The sequence below is a fragment of the Falco naumanni genome, chromosome 3 (assembly GCF_017639655.2).
Source record: "Falco naumanni isolate bFalNau1 chromosome 3, bFalNau1.pat, whole genome shotgun sequence".
Classification (NCBI taxonomy): Eukaryota; Metazoa; Chordata; class Aves; order Falconiformes; family Falconidae; genus Falco; species Falco naumanni.
In genome coordinates this window covers 15,613,953-15,639,313 of record NC_054056.1, presented here as the reverse complement: position 1 = coordinate 15,639,313, position 25,361 = coordinate 15,613,953, and the positions used below count along the sequence as shown (strand labels likewise).

Sequence of the window (25,361 nt, the reverse complement as noted above, 5' to 3'; positions counted from 1 at the left end):
GAGCTGAGGTGGTCACATGTGGCATCTTCCGAGCAACAGGCCCCCCCAGTTCCTTCCCACTGGCTGCCACGTCCCAGTGCCAGTAATGCCCACCCCAGGACGGGGCTGGGGTATGTGTCTGTGCGTGTGTGTGCATGTGTGTGCATGCACGCTGCTGGCTCAGACCTGGCCTGGTACCTTACAGGATGGCTCCTGGCTTGACCTTATCCACGAAACAGGCAGAGATGGGCAGTAGCAGCAGCAGTGTTTGGCTGTCCAGTGTGTTTTCACTTCTGAGCTAAAGGGATTATAGTTACAAAGAAAATCTGCCCTTGGATTTATATGGTCCTGGGCTGTTTGCTAATGCTACCAGGAAGGGGCCAGTCAGCTCTGGTACCCATCTGGGGTCTGACGAGCTGACATTACAGCGCTGAGCCCCTGGGTGGTACCAGCTCTCATCCTTATTTACATGGTGTGAACATGAGCTAGTGATCTAGAGTCACAAAGAAATATATTTGATACGCTACTAATTCTCATATGATTTACCAGTATCAATAATATACAGCTACGCAGGAGCTTGTAGAGTGTTTCTGTTTGGTTGACTATGGGATGGTTACACCTGTAACCATGAGCCTCTCAAGCATTCCTGTATTTCTGATTTTGGCTATAGCAGACAAGCTGTCTTTAGAGTGGTTTGGGGACATTATGTGTTGGGTTTTTTTACCAGAAACAAACAGGTTTTCTTTTTTACAAGCATTTTTGAGGTATAGCAAATTCTAGGGGAGCTCAAGTTCTGTTTGAACAACATCTTGAGGTTCTGCTATCCAACGTTATGTGTTAGGGACTTGAAAGATGTGGAAGCCCCTTTTCTAGATCCATTGGCCACCACTGCTTCAGGTCTAAGTTACATCCCAGGGAAAGGAGCTCATTTTTGCAGTGGTACTAAGTCATCCTTCAACTTCCTTGTTTCGCTGAAGGAGGTTTTGCAGGAAACCAGGGTGGTTGCGCACACTTTTGGAAGAGTCGGCATGCACAGGGTCCTGCACTAGTGACAGGCATGATGGAGAGAGCTCAGCCAAGTATGCAGTGGAGAGAAGTCTTAGAAAGCATCATAAACCAAACCTCTAAAATGCGATTCTCACAGGCTTGTTTATTTTATTCTTCTAAGCACCACTTCACATAGAGAAGAGTATTTGAACTTTTCATAGTCTTCTTAGGACAAGGGCATTAGCTCCAAAATTAAATGAAAATTCACATTTTAGCTGGATTGTTCATGCACACAGGGGGTGTCTTAGTTCATTTAATTGCCAGCTAACGTTTTCCTTATGCACATGCAGAGGGGTTCAAAAATCTGTCTGGAATACATTTCAGCATGCAGCCCATAACTGGTACATGCTAAATTTCTTGAGCTATTTGTTTATCTGACTCTTCATCAGCCAACATTACGGCGCAGCATGACGACAGAGCGCCTGAGCTGTGAATCCATGGAGTCAAGATGTTATAGCCGAAGAGATTGGCACCTGAGGTTCCTCTTGGTGTAGGCAGATAGATCCAGGTGGTGTCAAAGCTCTCTCTGACCTCGGCTGAAAGACTAGCAGGAGAGAGAAGTGGCGAGTGACCTCCCTAAGCTGTAACTGCCTGTTAGAGGGGTAGCCTCTGCTGTGGACTAGCCTTTAACTGCAGTGGTGAACCTTCCTCTTCCAGCTGCTGAAACCGTTTGAGTGGATGATCCTGGGATTTGCACCAGCCAAGCCTTAGCGTCATGAGGTGTTCGGGGAACTAGTACGTACCAGTGCCATGGGCTGGTTAATCCAGGTGCCATTACAGAACACCGTATTACAGGGATTTTCCCCCCTTTAAATTCCCTTTGAAATGGGTCAGGGAGGGCTCGATGGCTTGTTTGAAATAAGCCAACTCCTGACTGGAAGGAAGAGGGAGAGTTCAGACTCCGCACCTGGAAAAACTACAAGCTCTTAACTTTTCCACTTTGTATTCCTCCGATATCTTCTTCAGCTATAATTGATGAATAAGATGAAAACCTCGCCTGCAGTAGCCCCAGGTAGCTGAGGCTGGGAAGCTAACCCTGAACAGGGAAAATGTCCCCCGGGGAAGAGCAAAGCGCATAAAAGATGCTGAAGCAGGGGTTGTAAAGCGCACATCCACTGCTGGCCACCTCCGTTGTGCAAAGCTGCGTGAGCCAGCAGCTGTAAATCTTCTTGCACTGCTTGTATCCCCTGGCAGCCACGCGCCACGTGCTTTTTACACACCAGACGAGGCGACGGCTCATGCTGTGCTGACCCCGAGATCGCAAACCCTGTGCCTCAGCCGCGTTCCTTCCCGCTCCCCTTCTGTGTTTCACCTTTTGCATTTTTCTGGACTGCTTCCATATTTTCCGTTCGGCTGTTTCCTTTTAACTGTAGAATCCTGTTTCAAACGTCAGAAGAAACTTGGTTTGGGGTTTGGGTACTCTTTGGATGAAGGTTCCAGCACTTGTGTTTACCTAAGCTGGTTGACCTGTGGCTGTGCAGGGATGACTTAACGTGCTGTTGAACTGCAAAGTGCCGCATCATCAGCTGTGATTTGTTTGGGTTCTTACGAGAATTTATTAATGCCGAGACTGAATCTGAATGAAATTCTGTGAGAGTTATGGGTTCAGCCCAGCTCGGTCGCTGTTTAAAGAACCCCTCTGGATGTTCATGCTCTCCTAGCTGGTTCCACAGGAAGCAGTAACGATTTGCTGCTGATTGTGATGTGTTGCCATACTCAAACCAACTCTTAGTACTTAATCAGCTGAAGTAAATTAGGTGACAAGGAAGCTCGAGCTGGCTCAACCCTGGCCAAGCATAACTTATTACATAAGCAGGATTCTGTTTATGTTCAAGCCTGATGTACTTTTGATACAGAGCCATCTGGAAAATTCTGAGCCTCTCATCGTTATTGATTTTTTTTTTCTTAGCAGTCTAAGAAAGGATGAGATTGAACAAGTTTGTTGCATAAGTTGTTGAGCATCAGCGGCTGTGCTAGCATCCGTTTGTGCAGGGTGAGGAGCAAGCACTCTTTGTCGGGGGCTGCCTATACCCAGGTAGTAGAAATTTCCAGGTCATGGAGCCAGTGGAAAGATCCCTTTGGTTGGTGCTTGTGGAGTCCGGGAGTCACTGGGAGAGCTGCGCTCGCTGTGACTCATCTGCATTCCATGCAAGGCTAATTTAATATAGACAATGTCTTAATAACACCACTGAACTGAGGAAGTCAGTCTAAACCGTTTTTCATAGCTCTGTGGCAACATTCATTTTTGCATGTCAACACTACTGGAAACATTTACAGGAAAAGTGTCAACACTAGCCATCGGAGCGGCTTAAATGTCTCTGCTCGGAGGGCGTACCCCTGAGGACCCGACCTGGGCCAGCAATGAAAATTCTTAACGCCTGGCAATATGTTATTTCTAAATGGGTGAAGTATTGGATAGATGGAAAAGGGGCTTCTAGCAGGACGGCAGCCCACGACCATGCGCACAGAGGTGTGTTGCAAAGCACCACACCGGGACAGCCCATCGCGGGGCTCGGGGAGGGCAGGTATAATTTCTGGTGACTCTTGGGAATAACCCCTCCAGCATTTCCCCTCCTCCTGTCCCTATTTTGCCTAGAGTCCTCCCTGCCCCGGTGCTGAGCAGCATCTCAGGGGGGATGCTGCTGCACCTACCAGGCAGTGAGACGAAGATGCGTGTTAATTGGCTGCCGGGCTGTGGCACATCAGTGGTTTGCACAGATTTTTACCTCCACAGACCGTTTCTAACAATGTGCAGTTCAGAAAGATTATCTTTTTTTTTGCCATAAAGTAACTGAGAAATTTTTGAGTCAGATCTTTTTGTTAAACTTGAAATATTAATGAGAAGCAGGTGAACTGTTGCGATGGCTGACTATTCGGATGAGCTGAAGCGGTCCCTGAAATGCTCCCGCTTGGAATGGGCTACAGAGGGGACTCGTGACTGGAGTCCACCTTCCTTTGGAAACCGTGGCAGAAATAGCCTTAAATCGTTATTTTCTTTCTGGATTCAGCTTCTCTCTGTGTTTCAAAATTTTTCATGGAATGCTATTCTTTGCAGCCTAAACCACAAGTTTTAATTTGGAATTTTACTACAGCCAAATAATACTGCTAAAACATCTCAAAGTAGCAGGCTGTGCTCTCCCTCAGCTCAACCCTGCAAGCACATTGTTTCAAAACATTCCAGAAAGTTGAATGAGGCTTTTGAGCTTGCCTCTGGAAAATCCAATCTGCTAGTCTTGTTTAATGAAAAAGGTAAAATAAAATTCTAGGCTCCGTCTTGCAGGAAACAGTAATGTTATGGTTTTCCTTGGGGTAGCCACAGTGGCCATTCCTCATCTGGGCTTGACTCTGTGGATGAAGATCTCTTTTCTGGCATTATTTTAAGAGAAGCCCGGTGAAGGTTTGCTGTTGCTTGCAGTGCCACCAGCTGCGGGATGCTGGTGGGGCGGTGGGATGCTGCGGGGCCCTGGCCTTGCACCCTGCACGTGATGTGATGTGTGAGTGAAGCCCCCCCCCCACGCCGCAGCGGCGCCGGGCCCCCGTGGGACACCCTGCCCCCCCCCCCCCCCCCCCCCGCCTCCCTTCCCTGTGGGGTACCCTGCCCCCCCCCCCCCTCCCCCCTGCTGTGCCCCGATCTGGGACAAATACGCTGGTTTATTACTTTTTTCCTGGAGCTGGTTCTGCCCGCCCCCCCCCCCCCCCCCCCCTACGGGGGGCAGCGATGTGGCAGCGGGTCCTGCGGCTCAGCCCCTTCCAGGCGTGAGCCCCGGGGGCAGCGCCGCCCCCCACCCCCTGGGGTCCCCCCCCCCGCCCCGTTCCCGCGGGCGGTCGCCCCGGGGCTGCGGGCCAGCAGCTCCCCCAGGCTCGCTCCTCCCGCGGGGGGGTCCGGGGGTGCGGGCCCGGCCTCACCTGGGGGCGGGGGCGGCGCGGAGCCCGCCCGCAGGCAGAGCCGCCCCTCCGCAACGCCCTGCGCTGCCCTGCGCACCCTGCGCTCCGGGCGCGGTGCGGCGCTGCGCGGGGTAGGGGCTGTGGCCGGCATGGGGCGGGGGCGGCTCTGGCTGCTGCTGGGGTGCTTGGCCTTGCTGGGTGCCCCCCCGGGCGCCGCCGGCACCCACTACCCCTACCTCTGGAGGAGCTGCTACCCCTGCTACGGGGGGCGTGCGGGTTACGCGGCGGGGCACCCCGAGCTGCGGGCAGGTAGGTAGCGGGGCGGGGGGCTGCGGGCAGGTAGGTGGGGGGGGCTGCGGGCAGGTCGGTAGCCGAGGAGGGCTGCGGGGGGCTTTCTCTCTCCGTGCTGGCACCCGGCGACCCCCCGTACCCTCCCCTCCATGCGCCTCGCTTGCTGCGGGGGGCGGATAACGCGGCTGCCGGCGGGGGCTCCGGGGCTGGCGGCGGGAGTCACCGGCTGGAGTCACCGGCGGGCGGCCAGGCTGCACCTCCGGCCGCGTTCCCACCGGCCCCGAGTGCTGCTCCAGCACAGCCTGCGGGGGCTGCCTGTCCGGGGGCTGCTTCTGCCAGGAGGAGAAAGAACCAGGAGTTTCTTTCCATCCGCTGCGCCGGTTCTGTCACACGGTCATTTAAAAAAACAAACATACGCGTTACGGTACGTTGGTTAAGTTTTTCCTCGGTTCTGAAGGATCTTACTCTGGTCCAGGGCAATAAATGAAAGATGATGCTGTTTTATCAGGAAACTCCCCTGCCTTTCTCTCTGTGAGGCTGTCGGAGTTGGGGTTGCACGAGTATCGTGCGGTGGAGCCTTGCAAAGGATGGAGCTCAGCATTGGTGTCACTTGATGCGTAAGGGGAATCCTCTGGCAGCATCGTGGGGGGATGAGGAGTGTGGGGGCTGCGGCTGGTGGATGCGGTCGGAGGAGCCACATCTCGCAGTTTACTGCTCTGCGCCGAAATGTTCAGACTTGGCAGCGTCTGTTTGAAGCAAATCCCCAGCAAAGGCACCCCAAGCCCTTGCTGTGCGCGTGGAGCTCGGCCAGCCTGGGTGTCCCAGTCGGCAGGTGGAGGGGCTGGAGTCACACTGTGCTCCCGCTGTGTGCGGCAGCGCCTGCGGCCGGTGGTACCCCAGCAGTTTGTCATCCTGTCAGAAAGTTTGAGGCATCAGCAGCCTGTGGCTGCTAGCAATAGATGGAGGTTCCAGCATACCAGAAGGTACACGATGAGCTTCAGTCGTTCCATTTCCCCGTCAGTTAGGAGCAAAACTTGGTTCTTCCCTCCCATCGATGGGTTAACTTGTGCTTGTTTCTTTCTTTTGCAAGACTTGTGCTTTCTGCTGCGCTGTGTCCGGCACTGTGAGGAGGTGATAAATGTCTTTTTGCCACTTTCTGATCCCTTTTGTTGAACATTTCTGTGCACTGGCTTATGTGTGATAGTAGATGGGTACGTTGAGCGAGGTGTATGCTCTCCAAGTACACCACCACCACCACCCCTTCCTCTTTGTGTGTTCAACTTAGTGGCAGATAAATTTTGTGGTTGCCTGAAGATTTAGGTAATAATGGAGAATATGTGAAGTTCACTAAAGACTTTGGATGCTTATGAGTAATGTAGACATCAAGGAATGCATTATCTCATCATGAGATAATCCTAATAAATAAATGCCCCAAGCATTTATAAAAGTGATATCAGTACACTTGTGAGATGTGCCAGACCTTCAGAAACGGGGTGAGTTGCGGTTTTATTATTTGTAGATCAGATGTTTGTCTCAAATTCAGATCCCGTTTGCTGTCTCCATCCAACTACACTAGCTCATACGACTTCTCCAAGACAAGCTCCTGAGATCCAGCTTTGTGTCTGGAATATAAACCTCCAGCTTTCCCTTCCCTACTGTGTAATTTGCCCGATCCTGATTCTGCTTATCCACAGACAGGTAGCTCTGTGCACGCTCGTGGCTTTATCCTGATTTTTGTGTGAAGTATCTTTCAGTCTGCAAGGCTGAGGTCTTTTCTTGTGTTTGGGAGGAATGGAATTTAAAGCTTCTAGCAGCAAAGCAAAGCACCTTCACCCTGGCCTTTTGGCCATTCTTGCAAGTGCTCTGAACCTGGGGGAAAAAGTAATCTACTGAAAAGTTTTACCTCTAAGCCTCTTTTTCCAGGAACCTGGGTTTTTTCATCTTTAGAAAAGGAGTGAATATCCAAGCCAAAATCTGGCAGGTAAGCTAAGTATGTCTTTCCTCCAAGAAGCTGTGTCTAATGTTCTTAGATAGTTTACAAAGAAGTAGGTGCAGATAACAAAATAAAACAAGCCCAAGCGCACCCACCACAGCCTTCAGGCCCACCCAACTGAGAACAACAAAAAAAGACACCAAAAAAAAGATGTATTCTCTCTTTCCACCTCTGAAACAAGTGAATTTTGGACATGTTGCAGCATGAAATACCTTTCCCCTGAATGGTGCTTTGACACAGCCAGCAGATGGAGGGTGAAGGCTGACTCGGGCAAACACCTTGGTCCTTTCCTCCCCCAGGATGAGCTTGTTCTGCTCACACCGCTGCCGTGCCCCTAGCAGAGCGAGGGGGTCTCAGCCTCCCATCTGCCAGGAGCGCTCGGAGGTGCTCTCTGTTCCCTGCACTGCCCCAGTTGCTGTCCGGAGCTTGCTCTGCAGGTGCTGGTATCAGAAACAAGATGATTTTTCAGGGAGCTTAATTTTTGGCTTTAAATGCAAGTTGATCCTCAGGAGAGGTGACCTGAGATGAGGTGCTGGGGGGGGGGGGGAAGTTCCCTGAAGATGTGGCCCCTGGGTTTTGCAGCCCCTCACCCACCAGCGTGCAGGTAGATAGCCCAAGGTGCGCGGGAGCGCTCGGGTGGCAGGAGCTGGGTAGTAGGAAGCTGGTGTCACGCCTGCAGGCAGTAGGGCAGAGGAGAGAATCGTAGGGGCGCTGCTCATCCCAAACTCGGTATTACTGTGAGTTTGGTCGGTAATTTTTCCTCCGCTGCTTGAGCGTCTCTTAAACAGGTAGTAGCAGACGTTCTCTTGATCCTATCATTTTTACAACACCACGCACTGGTTTACTTGCAGTACATTCCCACTTGCCAGTCCAAGCCCTGCGAACTCTGCAGACGTGTTTCTCTCATCAGCCAGCTGCAAAAGCAAAGCAACCACAAGGAACTGCTGTAAATGCCTTTCATCGCCAATTTTATTGTATGAATGGAGAATGAAGAGGTGTTTTGTGTAATGGCAGTGGATGTTCCATTGAGGTTTTGAGTGCCTTAGAATGCCTTCTGTGTGCAAACAGTGCTCTGTTGGATCCTTGTGTTAGAGTGGCTAATTGCAGTGCTGTGCATCGTGCCCTTACGCAGCTAACCTTTACAGGAGAGGTCGTGCTCTGCTGGGGACTGGCATTAAATCATCACAGTGTGAGTAGACCTGGTACCTTGATATTCTCTCTGTGATTCTTTAAGTATGTCAGAAAACAGCACAGAGCATAGCTGGTCGCTTTTATTTGATTATATGGTTTCCCTTAGCTTCTTCAATAGCGACCTGCGTTTCCATCCGTCGGTACTGTTGCGTGTCAGTGTTTATCTCCATGCGGTTAGCTTCCGTGGCACAGCGCAGGGACCAAGCTGACATGCCTCTGCACAGGTATGTCTTCTCAAAACGGCACCCTCAAAACTCAAAACACCACAGAGAAGTGGGGTAAAACAAAGCTATGAAAGAAGGTTTGAGTGGGTGAGTGTAGCAGCAAGTCAAGAGCGGGCTGCCTGCTTGTTGTTACGTGCACCTCTGCTCCGCTCTGAGTAATAGCTAATTATCAGCACCATCCGGAGACAGAAATGTGAGCACAAATGAGAGCTGGGCGACTCTCCCAGCTGCTGCGCTTGAAGGCAAAAGAAGGTGAGCTGAGGACAAAGCAAGTGACTGAGGCGAAACAGCTCCCTGATACATTTTCACTTCATCAGATTATTCTAAAACCAGTGCACCCATTCCTGAAGCACCTTTGGAGACTGCTGCTCTTGAGGGTGGCCCAAGTAGTGTGGGAAAGCTGTGGGCATCTTCTGTCTGCCTAGGAGCGGCTGCAGCAGAAGGAATGCCAGCCCCAGTTACTCTGTGGAGCTCTGTAAGTGCCTTCAAGGCTTTCCTAAATGCCTGGTTTACAAGAAGATGAAAACTGAGGGTGTGGAGGCATTTTGACTGCCCAAAATGACCTTTCTTCTTTCCTCACATGAGTCCCTTGGATTCTGAGCTGAGACCAGCCTGAGGCAGGTACTGTTCTTCATTGAACTGGAGAAGGGAAAGGCTTCCAGGTTAGCCAAGACAGGGCAGGGCATCGCCTGCTCCCATGTCTTCCTTGCGCTGCTGGATCCAGCTGTTGCTGAGTCCTGTCTACAAGGGGAGGGTGGAAGAACGGGGCCTCTCACATCTCCAGGTTATCCGTGCTAGGGACTGTGCAAGAGACGAAGTAATGCATAGGAGTTTTTCCTTTTACCACGTCCCAGCACTGTTCTGTGCCCTGAGTTTCTGATGGGTGTCTGTAGGTCGGGGCAGCAGCGGTGATGCTCTGCTCTGCGACTCGGGAGCAGCCAGCTTCGGCCGCCCAGCGTGCTGCTCTCTTGGTTTGTCTCCTTCCAGTCTCTTCTATAAATTGCTGAAGTAGTTTCAACAAACTGGTACCGGAAAGATAAAGTCACTAAATCCCACACATGCTCAGCCTGATGGATTTTAATTAACCTTTTCCCTGCAGCTCTGCTCTGTAATCCAGGCTAATTGCCACAGGGATTAAAGCCTGGCACTGCTTTTTGGCCTGACAGAGTGAGCCTCGGCAGCCTATCTACTGCCTGTGCTTCCAGCTGGGATCCGTCTCCTCCTCCTCAGCCTTTCAGAGGAGATAAACTGCCTCTGTACCAAATATTTTGTAATTTGCAGAGCTGCTGTTGCCACTTTCTTTCCTCTGACATGGAGCTCTTGGTGGAGATGAATCATAGTATTTCTTCTCAAAGGACCTGTGCATGGTCATGGAGTGCACTTAACCAAAGTGCTCCTTGCTCCCTCCTCTTTTTTTTTGTCTTGTGTTCATCTTGCCTACATTTGATTGCAGCATTACCCCTGTTGGTCCACATAGCCAGAACCTGGGGTCTGACAGAGCATCGGCTGTTTCTTGGGCAAGCCCCGTGTCCTTATGGATGAGGACATGAACTCTGGTTTCCTTACACAGCAGGGAGGTTTCCCCACCCAATAAATGAAGTCCCACTCCCAGGCTCTTGCCACGTTTGGTTTTTGTGTCTGCCTTGGTGGGCTGTGGCCGGTATCTGCTTCCCTGTCTGTGCCAGCGCAGCGGAGCATGCAGGCACTTGGGCTTGGCGAGCCCCATCCATCCTGGCACGGCTCTGGGTTGCTCAGTGTCAGCTACCCTCCCCTGAAGAAAAGCCTGTATGCTTCTAATTTTCTTTCTTTGGTATACTAATTTCAACCAGATTTTGTCAGTTCTCCAATAGGAAAATAACCTCAGCGTGCTACAAACCGCATCTCGCAAAGCATCACGTAAATTTTCGGGTCTTCATGCTGCCAAGATGTGCACTGAGGGCAACGTGACCCTTCACAGCGATGCTCTGTCCTGACCCCAGGAGGCAGCTCCTGCTGCTTCACAGTTTATATTCCAGTGTGAATCACTTGCTGGTGAGCCTTGTGCATGCCTGGGCAGGTTGGAGATGCTTCTGCTGGGGTGGCCAGTGGACCTGCCCCCTCCCCATCCCCGGGACCGATGCACTGCCCTTCCTCCATCCCAGGTCCTGCTGGGAAACACAGCTCTTGCCTCTTTCCTTTCTCTGTACTCTGTTGTCTGTTGCAGGGTGTGGGACAGACAGAAGTCCTGGGCTGCGGGATGGACCCTGATGCTTGGGCATGGCCGGGAAAGGGCTGCCCGGGGTGTCTGGTGGAGCGGGAGCAATTCCCATTCCCCAGCATGAGCTGCTGCTGTTGCTTAGGCAGGACAGAGTGATCCTCTCGGACCTAGCATGGGCTCCAGCACACCATCATTGCGGCTCCTTCTTTTTAGCAATGCCTTTCAGGTCACACCAGAAGAAACCCTGCTGCTTGACAGAGCCACGAGCAAGCTCTGGCTCCTCTCCCCTCTACGAGTGCTCACGCAGCTGCTGTGGCGTTCGCAGCCCATGACTCCGTAGGCTGATGACCAAAAGCAATGGGTCTTGACCAGAAAATGCAAACTCCCTGTAGAGCATCCGCCTGGGAGGTGCCTCGTCTCTCTGCACACTCATACCAGAGTTGGAATTGGTTTGGACAAATTGCAGAGTTGCGTTATTTCCAAAGATACAAGCCTAAGATTTCTTGGGTGCTGACACTGCTGCCCTCCACTGCTGCGAAGGATGGGAGGTTCTGTTTTGGTCGCACCATCGTGGTAGTGTATGTCCGAAAATCTCTCAGTTACTGCAGAAGGAGATAAGTGAGGCTCCGGAGGGGGATGTGGCGGGTTGCGGGGACGGCGTGCGGTGGCGCAGGGATGGGTGCTTGTGCGGCAGGGGCAGGGCTGGCCGCTTTCCCCAGCCAAGGTGGGATGGGGCAGGGGGGGCTGTGGGGTGGGGACAGCCCTGGATAATACTGAGATTTAGAGGGTGAAAAAGAGAAAGTGGGAAGAGGAGATGTTTAGAGAGGAGATGTGTAATTACTGAGTATGAGTAATGGGGTGAAAGTAAGAAGTTTATTCAGCACATCACTAACTTTTTTGGACGGTAAATTCTCTGTGGTTTCAGATTAGAGTTGAAGGGAAGCAGTGGAACAGTCATTGAAATGCAGACCAAAAAACTTTATTACTCTATAAAATCTTCCCAAAGCCCAGTTTTCCTGTTCTTGACCTGAATAGAGCCAATTGTGTATAGTAATACCTAATTCTGCCCATAGAGATGTTAAAAACCAAAAAAACCCGACAACGAAAAAAAGCAGTAGCACAAATGCAGTATATGGAACATGGCCGGGAAGCGGTGCCTGTGTCCTGTGAGCTCTTTCGGGGACACAGCACCCATTGCTCACCGCAGTGGCTGGCCAGGCGCAGGGCTGGCTCTGCTTCCACCGTGCAGCCTGGGGACGTCACTTTTCTCCTGGCCCAGGGCAGCTGCAGGAAGGGCAGTGCCTTTCCCTTGTGTGCTGTGCCATGAGCAGCACCATCCTCCTTCCCGTGAGCGATAGACTCTGGATGATCTCCTCTCAGAGGCGTCGGACCCGAACACCCGAGCTCCAGCTTGGTGGGGCTGCTGGGGAGCTGCAGGGCTCGTGGGGACGCCTGCTCCAGTGGGTTCCCGATGAGCTTGCTGCTCTGCTGCGCGACTAGTGAGTGCATTGGCGGCTCTAGGGCTCAGTAGCATCCAAACTGTGTAAAGCCTTTGCAAAGGAAAATGATTTAATTAGAACTCGGTTGCTTTGACAGGCATCTCGGATTCATGCCGCAGCATTTTTTCCCTTGTGAAAAGCTGGTTTGGATTTGGGTTACACTTTGGAGAGCATCACTTAAAGCTTATGTTCCACTTCAAAAATCTATTCATTTTCCTGTCTTTAAAAATTAAGTGTCTTGGAAAAAAACAGGAAGAAAACACCAAAACCTTCTGTAATGCTGAGCAAAGGCCTGGCATTACAGAGATGATCGTTTTCTGCCAGGTTAATGACTGCCATGGGGAGCTCTGAAGCGGGAGCCCCGTAAGGCAGCAGGACATCAGAGGTCAAGTGGACACCGCTAGGACAGAAAGGGCAGAGGGGCATTCTCATTCCCTGACCTTAACCTTCAAAGCAGTGAGAAGCCTTCTAATGAAAAGTAACCTGATAAACAATCGTTATTTTTTTTATTACTGTGTGGCTCCAAAACACAGAGTCAAACAAGCTTCACCTTTCCAGCTTTGCTTCCCATTTTTCTTTGCTCCAGTCCATTTACTTGCTGCTGGCAGATTTTGTTGGTGATGAATCGGATTAACCTAAAATTAATCTCATTAACATAAAATTAATCTAATTAACATAAAACTTTAGCATTGGCTTTGGTCAAGGTTGCATTTCTCCCCCTCCTGTGGTTTTTCTGTGCCGCCCCGGCGGGAGCAGTGGCTGCAAGGGCGGGGGGGGAAGGGCAGGGGAGCAGAGCAAGCAGAGCGATGCTTCGGGCAGGGGAGCAGATTGCTGGCACGGGGCAAGGGTGAGGGTTGAGCAGGTTTTTGCACCGCAGAAATGTTTCTTTATCTTATTAGTAACAGCCATTGATGAAGCAGTGCTGGTTCCTTGCTCAGCTTGCCTCCATAGTGTCCTGCTGCCTGCGTGACCCGCTCTGCTGTGCCAGCGGGAAATAGTTGTGTGTGCTGAAGACATCTTTGCAAAATGCAGACAGTGTGTAGAAACGCTAATAGACCCAAGGCTACTGAAATTTTCTCTCCATGGAAAAAGGAATTACTGGTTGGTTTTTGTGCTGGCAGCATCAATGTGATCTGGTTCCCCCTCAGACTGGAGATCTTTGATCCTTTCCAGTCTGAAAGATAGTGCACATGTATACGTGTACACACACAAATGGCAGGAATTAAGGAGCTGTGCAGCCATATCCGCAAACATCTCTATTATTTCTAATTATAGCCATATGAAAGAGTCTTATGTCTCAGAAACTTGAAATTGCCTTTGACAAGCTTCTGATACACATCTTAGTTAGCACCATGTAACTGGGCGCTCCAAACATTTTTACATTTCTTCTCAGTTCTGGAAGTTATTCCCAGCTCTTAAAGGCAATGTAAGGTCTGTGAAACAGGAAGGGATCTCCCCTTCGGTAACACGCTGCCGTCTACCTCCCTGGTTATGAAGCTCTGATAATAAAATGTAACAGGACTTTTTGTCTCATGGGCTAGTTCCTATTTCAGCTCTTGAAAGATGTCTCAGTGCTTGGCAGAAGATTTTGCTGGCTCAAAGGATGGTTTTGTTCAAGGACCTGTAGTTTTACCAAGAAACATGGACATGCAGAGTTACTGGCCCTACGGATTCCTTGTTGCCTCCGTTCTCCTGGGCTTGCTCCCGTCACAGGTCTGGGAGGAGAGGGCTGGGGACCTGTGGTCAGAGTCTCACCATTTGCATTCTGCAACATTTAGGGGTCCAGTTGGACTTCATCATGTTCTGAAGCATCGTATAATTATGAACAAATCCATTTTAATAACTTTCTCCAGGTATTAACACATTTTCTTTCTCGTCTCTGGTGATGCGTAGCAATTCTCAGCATAGCTTATCATTAGATACCCCATATTTTGCTGCATTTCAGCAGCAGGTCAAGTGAGTTCCAGGTGCAAATGGTGTGAAATGTGTTAAACGCTTTGCAAAACACTGAGATGAGAAGCACGGCAGTAAAACCTCTCACCTGTGACCCCTGGCTGAGCTCGGTGGAAGCCAGCTTCTGTGCTTCAAAAGGATGAGAACATCTGCTGCTGTGGCACTGCAGCATTGAACTTGGCTGTTTCGTATTGTTCCTCCTCACTTCGGTCTGTAACGTTAGCTGTTTGCTCCCACCATTGATGGAAGTAATGGATGGACCAGCCCAGCCTATTTTCCACATATAAAGAGTATGGAAGTGTAAAGTATTAATTAATCCACAATCTTAGAGCGAATGGGAAAAGTGACCATTGTGAGGTGAACGAGATGAAGGATGCTTTATGCTAATTGACAAATAAGATGCTTGATTTTTTTTCTTTTTTTTTCTTTACCCCCCACTGGTTGCATGCTTGTCCTTGAAATTTAAATAGCTTGACTGATTAAACAATGAAATGGCAATTCTGTTCCGTCTGCATTCCTTTCTCAAATGTGGAGTCAGTCAACAGAGGATAAATAATCCTGACTTCAGATACCGTCATGCCCACTTAATTGTTTTCCCCTCTTCCCTTTTCCTTTGCAGATGTTGATGAGTGCCAGGTCCACAATGGTGGCTGCCAGCACAGATGTGTGAACACCCTTGGATCTTATTACTGTGAATGCAAGCCAGGCTTTCGCCTGCACACGGATGGCAGGACCTGCATTGGTAAGTCACAGTCCTACATTTCTCAAGAATCTCTATTTCTTCACAGCCCTTTTCCTACCTGTGAATGTGTGGCATTGTACAAAAAGTGCCTACACCGGCTTCCCCTCTCACATCCATCCTCTCTGCAGGGAACTGTAGATGACAGTGATGGATTGCAAGTTTCTCAGGATCCTGGTAGTCTTCCCTAACGTGTTTCTGTTACTGGGTTCATAATGTTTGCTGTTCCTCAGCATGGACATGTACAATTTTGACTTCTTTGCAGTTCCTGAGTTTATTCTGGTTCAGAAGTAACTTCCAGCTTCTGCTTTTGATATGGGATATTATATCAGATACAGCATTTTCAGAACAAATACATAAACTAGATGATGAAAAGGTTGAAGTTAGTCTCCATTTCTGCCTCGGCTGTTTCCCCAGTCTGCCCAGTATGCACTAGGTATGACAGACAAGTGAAAATAAGCATGGCTGTGTGTGGGGATGTGGCCATAATAATCCCCAAACCTGCTTCCCTGGGATGCTGGTCATGCGTCCGCTTGGACGGTGCGTGTCCAGACATTACAATTCAGATGCCAGGTTTGGCTTGCAGCTGCTTTCTGGGCCAATTTCTTCAGATTTTGTTGTTTGCCTGCCCCAGACTAGAGGCTCAGAGACACCAGGGTGGAGCTTGGAGTCTGCCTCCCAGCATCTGCTGCTGCTGTTGTTTTTATTAAACCACTTCTCCCTCACAGCTTTTTTTTGACACATTTTTCCATTTTTTGAGGGATATTTTCATGCAAGTGGAAAGAATTCCTGGGCGATGGTATTACAAAGGCCATTTGCTGTTTTATTTCTCAGAGTATAGTCATGTCCCAGAGTTTATTAAGAACGACTGTGTGAGCCTGTGTGTTGCAGCTGGGAATGGTGATGCAAGTAGAAAAAATGCCACCTAAGGAAGTGGTACCCACCATGCCCAGAGCAGCACAAATGGCACATCTTTCCGCAGCTGCCCCTGCTATATGACGATGCTCTAAGAGGCACAGTGAGACATGCCCTTATGGTGCAAGTTCACCCAGTGCCCTCTATTTCGCTGGAAAAATCCGGAAGCAAAAGGACCACAAGGTAAAGAAAAAAGCCAATTATTCCCAGCCCACTGCTCTAGCACTGAGCATCTAAACTTGTGTTCATGGCTATGCATTGCTGCTCTTTGCCTGTAAGCATGTATGCGGTTTGTCATCTAATAATTTTCTTTGTAATATGTAGTTCTTGTTTTTGTGGTATACAGTGATTCTGCCGCCTCTGCCTCATAGAATAAAACATGAGGCAAACTGAAATGAGGATGTTCTCAGCAGGGTCAGCCCCAGAAGGTGAAGCAATTTCCAGAGGAAGTACAAAAGGGATCACTAGAGGGAGGAATCTCTTGTTCAAAAGCAATTTCCATCCTTTGCTTTCCTTCTTCAGGCTTACCTGCTGGTGTGGCTGCAACGTGTGGAGCATTTCTGCCGGGATCTGGGCAGGCAGGGCTTCCCTGCTCCGTGCAGCTTGCGCTGAGCACTGCAAACCTGCTTTGCATTAAACTTCTGAGCAAGTATTTGCCATAACGTGCACAGCATTGGAATTCATCTGCCAAAATTAAGGGGTCTCTATTCATGAAACCTGATCTACTACAGGAGTAACTTGGGCAGTTTCTGGAAGCTCTGGGGAGTGGAGCTGGCAGGATCTGCTGTTAGTTCAGTGGTGCCTGTACCCCTGTGATCCACAAAGTACACAGGAAAGTAGATGCAGACCAGGCAGGGTGAGTCAAAACTCTCGCTACGTAATTGTCCAATGCGGTTTCTAAAGTAACAACAGAGCAGACCTAAAAATCTGGCTTTCTCGCTTCAGGGCTGGTGGCTTTTGTTCTTTACGCTTTTGTGACAGAAGTGTGCATATGTATCACACCTTTGTAATAGCTCTGTCCTAAGCTACTAAGCTGGTTGTGCGGAGGGGTAGGAGTAAGCATCTTTTTCTAGTAAAAGCTTGGGACAGAGCACAGACCTAGAGGTTACTCCTCTGCTGGGGTTTGTGGCTGCCCTCTGTGTACCCGAGATGTAAGGCTGCCTTGTGCCCCAGGTGCCCACGTGCCGCGACTCCCCATCCTGACGCTTGTTCCCTGGTGAACAGCTCCCTGCCACTATGGATTCCATATGGTGGCTCTTGGTGCCGGAGCCCAGCAGCTGTCCTCCTGCATCTGCCAGCTGCACGGCAGCAGTCACGCGCAGCCCAGCGTGACGTGGTTTGAGTTGACACAGCCCTGATTTGTGTAAATACCGGTTATTGGTGCCCTTGGAACAAGCCCACCCCACAGCAGAGCCCTGGCGAGGGCAGCACCTTGGCTGGTGACAGCGGGGAGGCCACCAAGGGAATGCTTTTGCCCCCGGTTTGGTTGCTGCAGTGGGATGGGCTCTCCGGTTTGTTGCCTTCGCTGATGCTGGGGCAGCGCGCCCGTGAGCCTGGCAGCAGCTGTGGTCTGATCAGGTGGCTTTCCATGGGTCACATTAGGGTAATCCCGAGCCCTTGAGCAAGCCCTCGCTTTCTGTGGTGTTTTCACAAGTACCCACAAGTGGTTCTTTCCTTTAGTGCTCCATCTACATAAATATTTACGCTGCAAAGGCAGAGGCTTTGCTCCGGTCTTGGAAATCCCACAGTTTTTATTAAGCTAGTACTGCTGAGGAGCTACCAGGCAGCGATGGCAGGGCACAGGCAGCTGCAGCAGCAGCGAAGGCAGGAGGCTTTGCTCCACATGCCTTCCCTCCACACTCCCACGCTGCTGTTTCAGGAGTGCTTTCCCAGCGCTGCTGGGGAAGAGGAAGGCATTTTCAATGCTGACCTTGAGGCCAGCTCCAACAGGAAGGCAGAACAACATGACTGAGCAGTGGAAAGCAGCATGAGCAGCCACCAAAGCCATAGGCACCAAGGTGTCCCCTGGAGCAGAGGAGCTTTTCAATGCCTTGGAGGCTGAGTGAGGGTGGTGCAGAGAGCAGGCATGATAGCCCCCTGTGTGGGGAAAAAAAAGTTGAATTTCTACCTGGTAATGAGCTGCTGTATGGTTGTTGAATTGGTTGGTACCTGCAAGGAGATGGGTTGTGGTGCAGGGCAGAGCTGGAGCTGGAGCATGATGCAGCGTGGGTCAGAGCAGGTGTGTCAGGGCAGGTAACCACCGTCGCAAGGAGCAGAGCAGAGATGCTGCAGCGCCTGGCAGCTGCTTCCTTGGCTGCAGGTCATGAGAGGCAGTGGGGTTTGCTCAGGAGGGTCAGAGCCATGTTTCTTCAGCCCTGTGAAGTTTCAGGCACTAACTTGACTTCAGCCAGGATGTTTTTTTTCCCTGCGTGGTTCCGAGGGATTAGGTTAACTGATAAAAGCTACATTTCTCTTCAGCTTGGGATATGCTTTGATTTTGCTGGACAGGTAAGATTCAGTGCTGCTAAAACAGAAAAAAAAAAAATGCCACTAACTAAAAAGAAGAGGCTAGGAACTGGAGATGGCGAGACTCTCCTGCCCATTCCTCTCTGCCCTCGGAGGCTGGCGAAGTGCTGCTGGTGGCCTGAGCCAGGGCTGCCAGCATGCTGGCACCTTGGGCTGGGTCAGGCGTGGAGATGGGCTTTGGGAAGCTGCTGGCAGCCCCAGCGAGCAGCAGCGCGAGCCAGGGAGCGTTCTGGAGACAGAAAAGGACTATTGCCGTGAAGTTTCTTGTTAAGGTCTGTAAAACCACGGATCTAATTCTTTAAATGTTTTCCGATCCCCACAAAAGCCGCAAAAGCTTCAATTAATTGGCAGCGCTGCCTGAAACGGGATGATCCTGAATTCCCCTGGGAGGCTGGTGGCCGTTAACCCCAGGAGTGCAGGACTGGGCGCAGAGCTCGCCTCTCCAGGGTGGACTCAGGGAGATTGGTCCTTTTCCACCTTCAGACCGAACTATTATTCCAAGCTTGTGATGGAAGGTTGAAGCTGATTTTATTCTGGAAGGTGTCAAAGAATTGGAAAACAGATGAAACCTTTTGCTACTTTCTTTTGATGGCTTTGCACCCTAGGTAACTGTTCACATCTTTGTGTTTAGTATCGCAGATGGTAAAAAAGGCACAATGCAGGGAAGATCAGTAACAGTTTTCAGAAGGTACTTGGGCACCTTTAAAAGAAATTTCCTATGAAGTGTGTTGCAGCTCTGTGTAAATAGCTGCTTGGATTAGCCCTTGTGTTTTGTAGGATTGGAAGAAAGGTTTTGCCTTTAAAAGCATTTTTCTTCGAGGCCATTAGTACCTTTTACAGCATGAACAGAGCTTGGCTCTCCACACAGGCCCACAGGGGATTCCTAAATCCCGCCTTTGACATGGCCTGGAGAACCAAGGGCAGTTGATGACAGACTCCCAGTGTCCCCGCACACTCACACCTCAGGATCCCTTCCTTCCCTAGAGCTGTGTCTGCCCCTATCAGTCAGCACGGGAGCAAGGGGCTCCAAAAGCCTGACAGCGATTCCTGTGGTGCAGGAGTGGAATAAAAGCTTACAGCCAAGGCCAAGCTTCGGCGTCAGGCTGTGGTGTGTGAAAGCTGGGGTGTCAGGAGCCTGCAGGGGCTGCATCCCACATCCTGCATCCTGCATCTTGGGGTGTGCCCATGCGACCCAAAAGGCAGCAGCAGCTCTCCGGAGTTAATGTGTACCTGGAACCGCTCTGGTGCCTGGGGCTCAGGAGAGCACAAAGAATGGCTTGAAGCCACTTCCCTGTGTCCTGCTCCTCTTGCAGAAGCTCTCAACCATCATCTTTGGGTGAGCTGCAGCTCCATTGTGCGAGATTCTGTCATTGCATCTTTGTTGTTCAAAGGTAGCAAGTCACTGATGATCTTAATGCAGAAGGGAGGGAGAAAAGGAGAAAAAAATCCTACTGAAAGTGAAACAGAACAAAACGAGTCATTGGACGTCCTGAAATTACCTCTCTTTATCAGAACCACATGGGCGGGAGGCAGGAAGCTGACATCTTCAGGTCCTTCTCTGCTGTTTCAGCAGAGGGATGAAATCCAGTCCAAGGCAAAGAATTTAATCTGAGCCAATTGCTTTTGTTGGCCTGCAGAGTAGCGAGATGGTCTGTATTAACACACAACATGTTTCTGGAAATTGTCTGAGGTTAGAATAAATCAGTTTGGGATTACATGATGTATCCCCATTAAGAGTACTTCAAATGAAGGAATCTCAAATATAGCAGCAATTTATACGGCGTGCAGAAGGACTGTGCTGTAAGGTCTGTGGGTTCGAACTGTGCGCGGAGGGTGACCGCCCGTATGGGCTTTGCAGAGTTTTTCCATTTGCACGCGCTGTACAGACAGCTTGCACGTCTCAGAAAGTCTGACCTTTTCTTTGTCCAGTGGCACGTTTCTCAGCTGTTTCTCAGAATCAATGGTTTTGTGTGACGCTGCAAAAGGAAACGTTGTGCTCAGTTCTACTTGCAGCCGCTTACAGTTACTTTTAAAGTATTAGCTCACCGCCGGCCGGTTACACGGATCTGAAGGGAAGTTAAGTGGAGGAGCCCAAGTCAGCCCAAGTGAAGCGTTACCCCCCCCCTCGCCGTGGCACGAGGGTTATGCTCTGGGTTTGTGAGGATGCTGCAGACCCACACACTGGTCTCTGCCACCGAGCCCCGGGGACAAGCGGGGAGAGACGCAGAAGGAGCGCATGCTGATGGCAGGGGGTTGGTAACGGCCCTTGGGCTGAGTGAGGGGGTCCCAGGGTGTCTCAGCGTACCTACAGGGGCTGGGGTCAGCTCTTCCCAGTCCGAGGAGGTCAGCTGGATGTACAGAGCTTGGGTAGCTTGGTTATTAGATTGACTCCTGTGTTAGGCTGCTGCTTTGTAGCCTCACTTCCCATATGCAGCTGGTAAAAACGACGTCCTTTTCCTCCCTTTTTATCTGTTTCCTGGGCCTGAGAGGGTCAGAATGTAGGAGTTAGCATCTTTCAGCAGCACTGCACTCCCTTCAGACAGAGGGGATGGAAGTAATGTCCCTTTTGCAGACGATGAAATATCATCTGCGGAAAATCTGTCTGAGCTTTAATTACAAAAGTCTGTGTGATGTACAAGATGACACTGGATTTGGCAATGCTGTCACAGAAATGTTAATCTCGGGAAAGCATCTGGGAATGGAAATATTTTTAGAGTGGTTCTGTAAACAGAAAAAAAGAGCAGTAATTAAAGCAAGGCCAGCAGTGAGGTCTGCTGGCTGTTAACTCTGCGAGAAGCCAGCTAAGGAGACCAGAATTAGAAGGCCCTTGCTTTGATGGAAAGACACCCAGAACAATTTTAACACATTTTCATTTGTTTCATCTGATTATTCCTGATTGTTAAATTTAATTAGTCTGTATCTTAGCAAAATGGTGGTACTGCACAAGCAGCCTTGCCAGTCTGTGCAGCATGAGCAGCTCTGCGACGCTGCAGGATGTAGTTGCTTTGCTTGCTACGTCGTGTGCGTGCCACCAGCGCTGTGTAACTTACGAGCACCGTATAGCCGGTGATGCCAGCCACTTCTTCCCTGTGCATGAATCTCTTGGCAGAGAAGGGCTTCTGGTTCCCATTACCCGTAGTGGTCTGGAACGTGCCCACGATGGCTGAGACGGCAGTGTGCGCTGGCCCCTTCGTCATCGTGTGCAATCGCAGAATGGAGAGGCTCAGATGGGGTTATTAGTCTCGAAGAGGGTATTTGCTAGCAAATAAGCTGCACTAAAGAAACACAGGAGGGAACAGAATGCTCTACAAGACCCCTGTGCTCTCAATGCTTCACCTTTTATGTTCTCTTAGTGGCCGGCAGACGGCCTTGGTTAAGATCGGCACAAGCGGTTCAGGCACTCGGTTGTGTGTGCCTGGCCAGCACCTTGGCCAAGGAGGACTCACTGGACCAGGACCGCGTGCCCCTTCCGTTGCATCCGTATCCTCCTCCAGCTGCCCGCAGTGCCCAAGCGTTGCCACGTCCCACGTGTCGAGTGCCTGAAGATTCCTCTGCCGTCCAGGAGCAGCTTTTGCCCTTGCAAAGCTCCATCAGTTGGCGGGTGCCGGCAGCGTGCCTTGGTGCGTGGGTCGGTGCAACCCAGAGAGACACGCTGAGCTTAGTGTGTAGAAATAACACTTTTGGAAAGGCTGCTGTGTCCAGACTTGACAGGATTTCTGCCTGCTTACATTTTGTAGGTTAAAGAAGAACCTGGACATGAGTTTTTTCCACTCTTGAAATATTGTCTTTTAGGGGTATGCAAGGAGGGCGGTTATTTAGACTGCATACAAATAACTGCATACTAGGAGGTTATTTTAGATGTAAGATGCATTGGCTAGTTACACATTGGCCCAGTAGTTTTCCCATATGAAGGAATATTTTGGCAGGCATTAGCATAGTTTTACTTTTTTTTTTTTTTTTAAATTTTTTTTAAAAAAAGAACACTCCAACAAGCACATTATTTATGGGTATTTCTGAATATATGTTATTAAACACTTTAATATATCAGAATTTTCTAAAATGACCACCCATCTCTGCTAAAGCTTAAGTACTGTAACTCTGACCCATAACTATTCCAGAACGTTGAGCATTTCTGTTGTTTCCTTCCAAATGGATTTGGAAACAATGTCAGCACAACTAACATAAACTGATAGGTTTTGCTCCAGCTGTACGTTGTGTATGGCAGTACTTCGACTCTATTAAGTTGCTTTAATTCCACTAAATGTTGTTTAAGTAATTAGAGGCATACAATGGGAAGTTGGTTTTTAAAAGTTTGAAATGGGAACGCTCCTCAGCTCTGAGTCAAGGCATAGTGTTTGGAAGGGAACTGTTTGCAGAAAAAAATATATGAATATACTGTTCTGCCTTTTATCTTCTTCCTGTGCCAAATATTTGTTTGTCACTAATATACAAGACAGGCTTAATCAAATTACTTACTGCGCTTTGTCTATAGGAAATACTCCTTTGAGTACCTGGCAGAGCAGTGCCGTGTGCCCGCCTGTTGCAGGGCGTTGGTACCTGATGGTGGGCTGCATGCATGATGCACCTGATGATGGTGCCTGCAGCCCACCCGCTCATCTGTGCCCCACACATGGGTGTTTGACAGACCCAGCTTGCCCTGGGATTCAGAGACCTCGTTAAAAGTCAGAGGCATTTACTAGCGTATGCTTTCCAGGCTCGCCTGCTTAGCAAAACTCTCGAGGTTGTTGAGGGCACTGTGATTACCTGAAGTGCTAGTTTGTGGAGAGATGTTTTTCATTAGAGATATTTTTAGCTTGCTTATAAGATTCCTCAGAGTCAGCACATTAGTTTACTCTGGAGTTTGAAAAACAGGTCAGAAATGTGTGAGACCACAACTCATCGTACCATTCTGCTTATGGAAACCAGGTCTGGGTTTCCATCCCACACCGTGGCTGGGTTTTAGCTGTGTTGCACCCACACAGCTTTGATGTGCAGCACATGGTGCGTTTTGTGCACGTTCGTGTCTCCTGAGTGGAAGAACAGACTTTAAAGGCCAATTTCCCAGCTCCCCCGTAAGGGACACCTGTCTTTGCAGCAGTCTCAGTCTCTGAGATGCTCACAGATTTAGGAGTAGGCTAACTCAAGAGTCATGCAATGGTCCAAGAGGAGGCTTCATCACTTTGGAGATACGTAGTTACCCTGAGATGACTTATCTACCAGAGTCCATGAATTCCATTCTGGAAAGTCCTTCCCTGCTCGGTTTTCTGGCTCAAATTTCTCCTGGATACAACAAGGTCAGTGGTCCTGGATAGCTGCAGCCTAGTAAAAATAAGCAGGCAAACTGCCCGCTTGCTGGTGGCAAGGTGCACACATCTCCCATTAAACATCGTGCTTTTGGTGCTTATCCTGCAGAGAAGTCCCAGATTATAAGAACAGAAAGTGGGGAGGAGAAGGCTATTTTAGGGCTGATTAACGATAGCAAACTTATAAAGATAGTCCACGTGTTTGGTCATAAGATCTGTTTTCTGACGTAGCCTAGGCAAAGCCTTCTGTTTTCTGACTGTTTGAAATCCTTTGGGCAGGAAAGCGCCTTGCGCAAGGCCACACAGAAACGCTGTGGCACGGCCAGGAACACCAGTTGGGAATCTCAATTCCCAGTCCTGGCTGCACTTCAGATGAAATCACGTTCCCACCAGCGTATCTCTGTGCTCAGCTGCACTGCTGGTGACAGCATCAGTTACTTGCAGTGTGGACGAGCACATGTCCTGGCTTGCGTGTAGAAATCTCCTAGTCAAAGCACTGAGCTGGGGGTTATTACACCTGATCGAGGTACAGACATGCAGGATGCATCTTAAAATATTTTTCCTTAGACGTTCCCAGAAGAACTGATGGTACCAACTGGGCTTTGCCTGGTGAAGTCAGCGTCTTTTGCACGTCATGGAGGCAGAAACTTAGTGTTCCGTATTGTTTTGTTACAGGAAAACCTGAGTACACCAGAGTGCAACTCTGAGCAGTAATTAAGCTAAACTAGTGGTGGCATTGCACCTGCAGTGACTGCCTTTGAATAAAAGTATGAGGATTTTGGCAATAACGCAGCGCGGAAGCGTGCTTGCCGACACGGGCACCCTTCGGAGAGGGCAGGTCCCTGTTAGGAAGCATGCCGCTTGTCACCTTCCCTCCTGTGTGATGCCACGGAGGACCTAGCCCAGACTCCCACATCCCGGTCTCACCTCCCAGGATTGCTGCTGGGATCTTCTTTTGCAGAAAAGAGTGATTTTAAGCTGCTACACGACACTGTTGAGCCAATTTTACCTTTAAAGAAAAGGGGCCCCATCTGGAGGGGGTCCGGTGACCTCTCTCGTGCGCTGCACACAGATTTTTGCAGTGACAGCTCACCTTTAGCACAGCTCTGGCTTTAGCCCAGGTTGAATGGTTGAATATGCCCCAATTTTAAATTCTCATTAGCAGGACTCTGCGTCAGCGTGTGCAATTTGCCCTGGTCCTGTGCAGGAGACTTGTCCAGGTGCCATTATTTTTGTGACAAATACTCATGTCCCTTTGTCTCGTAGCTGTGAACACGTGTGCCCTGAACAACGGTGGCTGCGAACACGACTGCGTGCAGGTGACGCTGGCACAGCACCAGTGCCGGTGCCGGCACAATTACCAGCTGCAGGAAGACGGCAAACACTGCGTCCGTGAGTCCCCTCGGGCACGCACGGGGGGCTGGGGAGGCAGAGCTGAGCTTTGGCCTTTTTTTTCATGGGTGGCTGAGGGGTGGGGGGAATAGGGAGCATGCACTCGCACACTCAGATGTCAAAACAGAGCACTCTGCAGTGCTTCTCTCCAGTAAGAACTCTGCGTGTTATGTTGTGGTTCTATTCTGCAGCTTATTCGCAAAGGCTAGGAAGAGCTGAAGGAGCGT

General features: G+C 50.0%; 1 protein-coding gene across 2 annotated transcripts in view; it reads left to right on the top strand.

Moving 5' to 3' along the window:
• Positions 1 to 25,361, top strand: part of MEGF6 (multiple EGF like domains 6) — a 106,374-nt gene that overhangs the window by 52,302 nt on the left and 28,711 nt on the right. For both annotated transcript variants that reach the window (XM_040585881.1, XM_040585880.1), the window contains 2 exons: positions 14,879 to 15,001; positions 25,009 to 25,134. In XM_040585881.1, the coding sequence (XP_040441815.1) occupies positions 14,879 to 15,001; positions 25,009 to 25,134 (249 nt within the window). The remainder of the gene's footprint in view (positions 1 to 14,878; positions 15,002 to 25,008; positions 25,135 to 25,361) is intronic.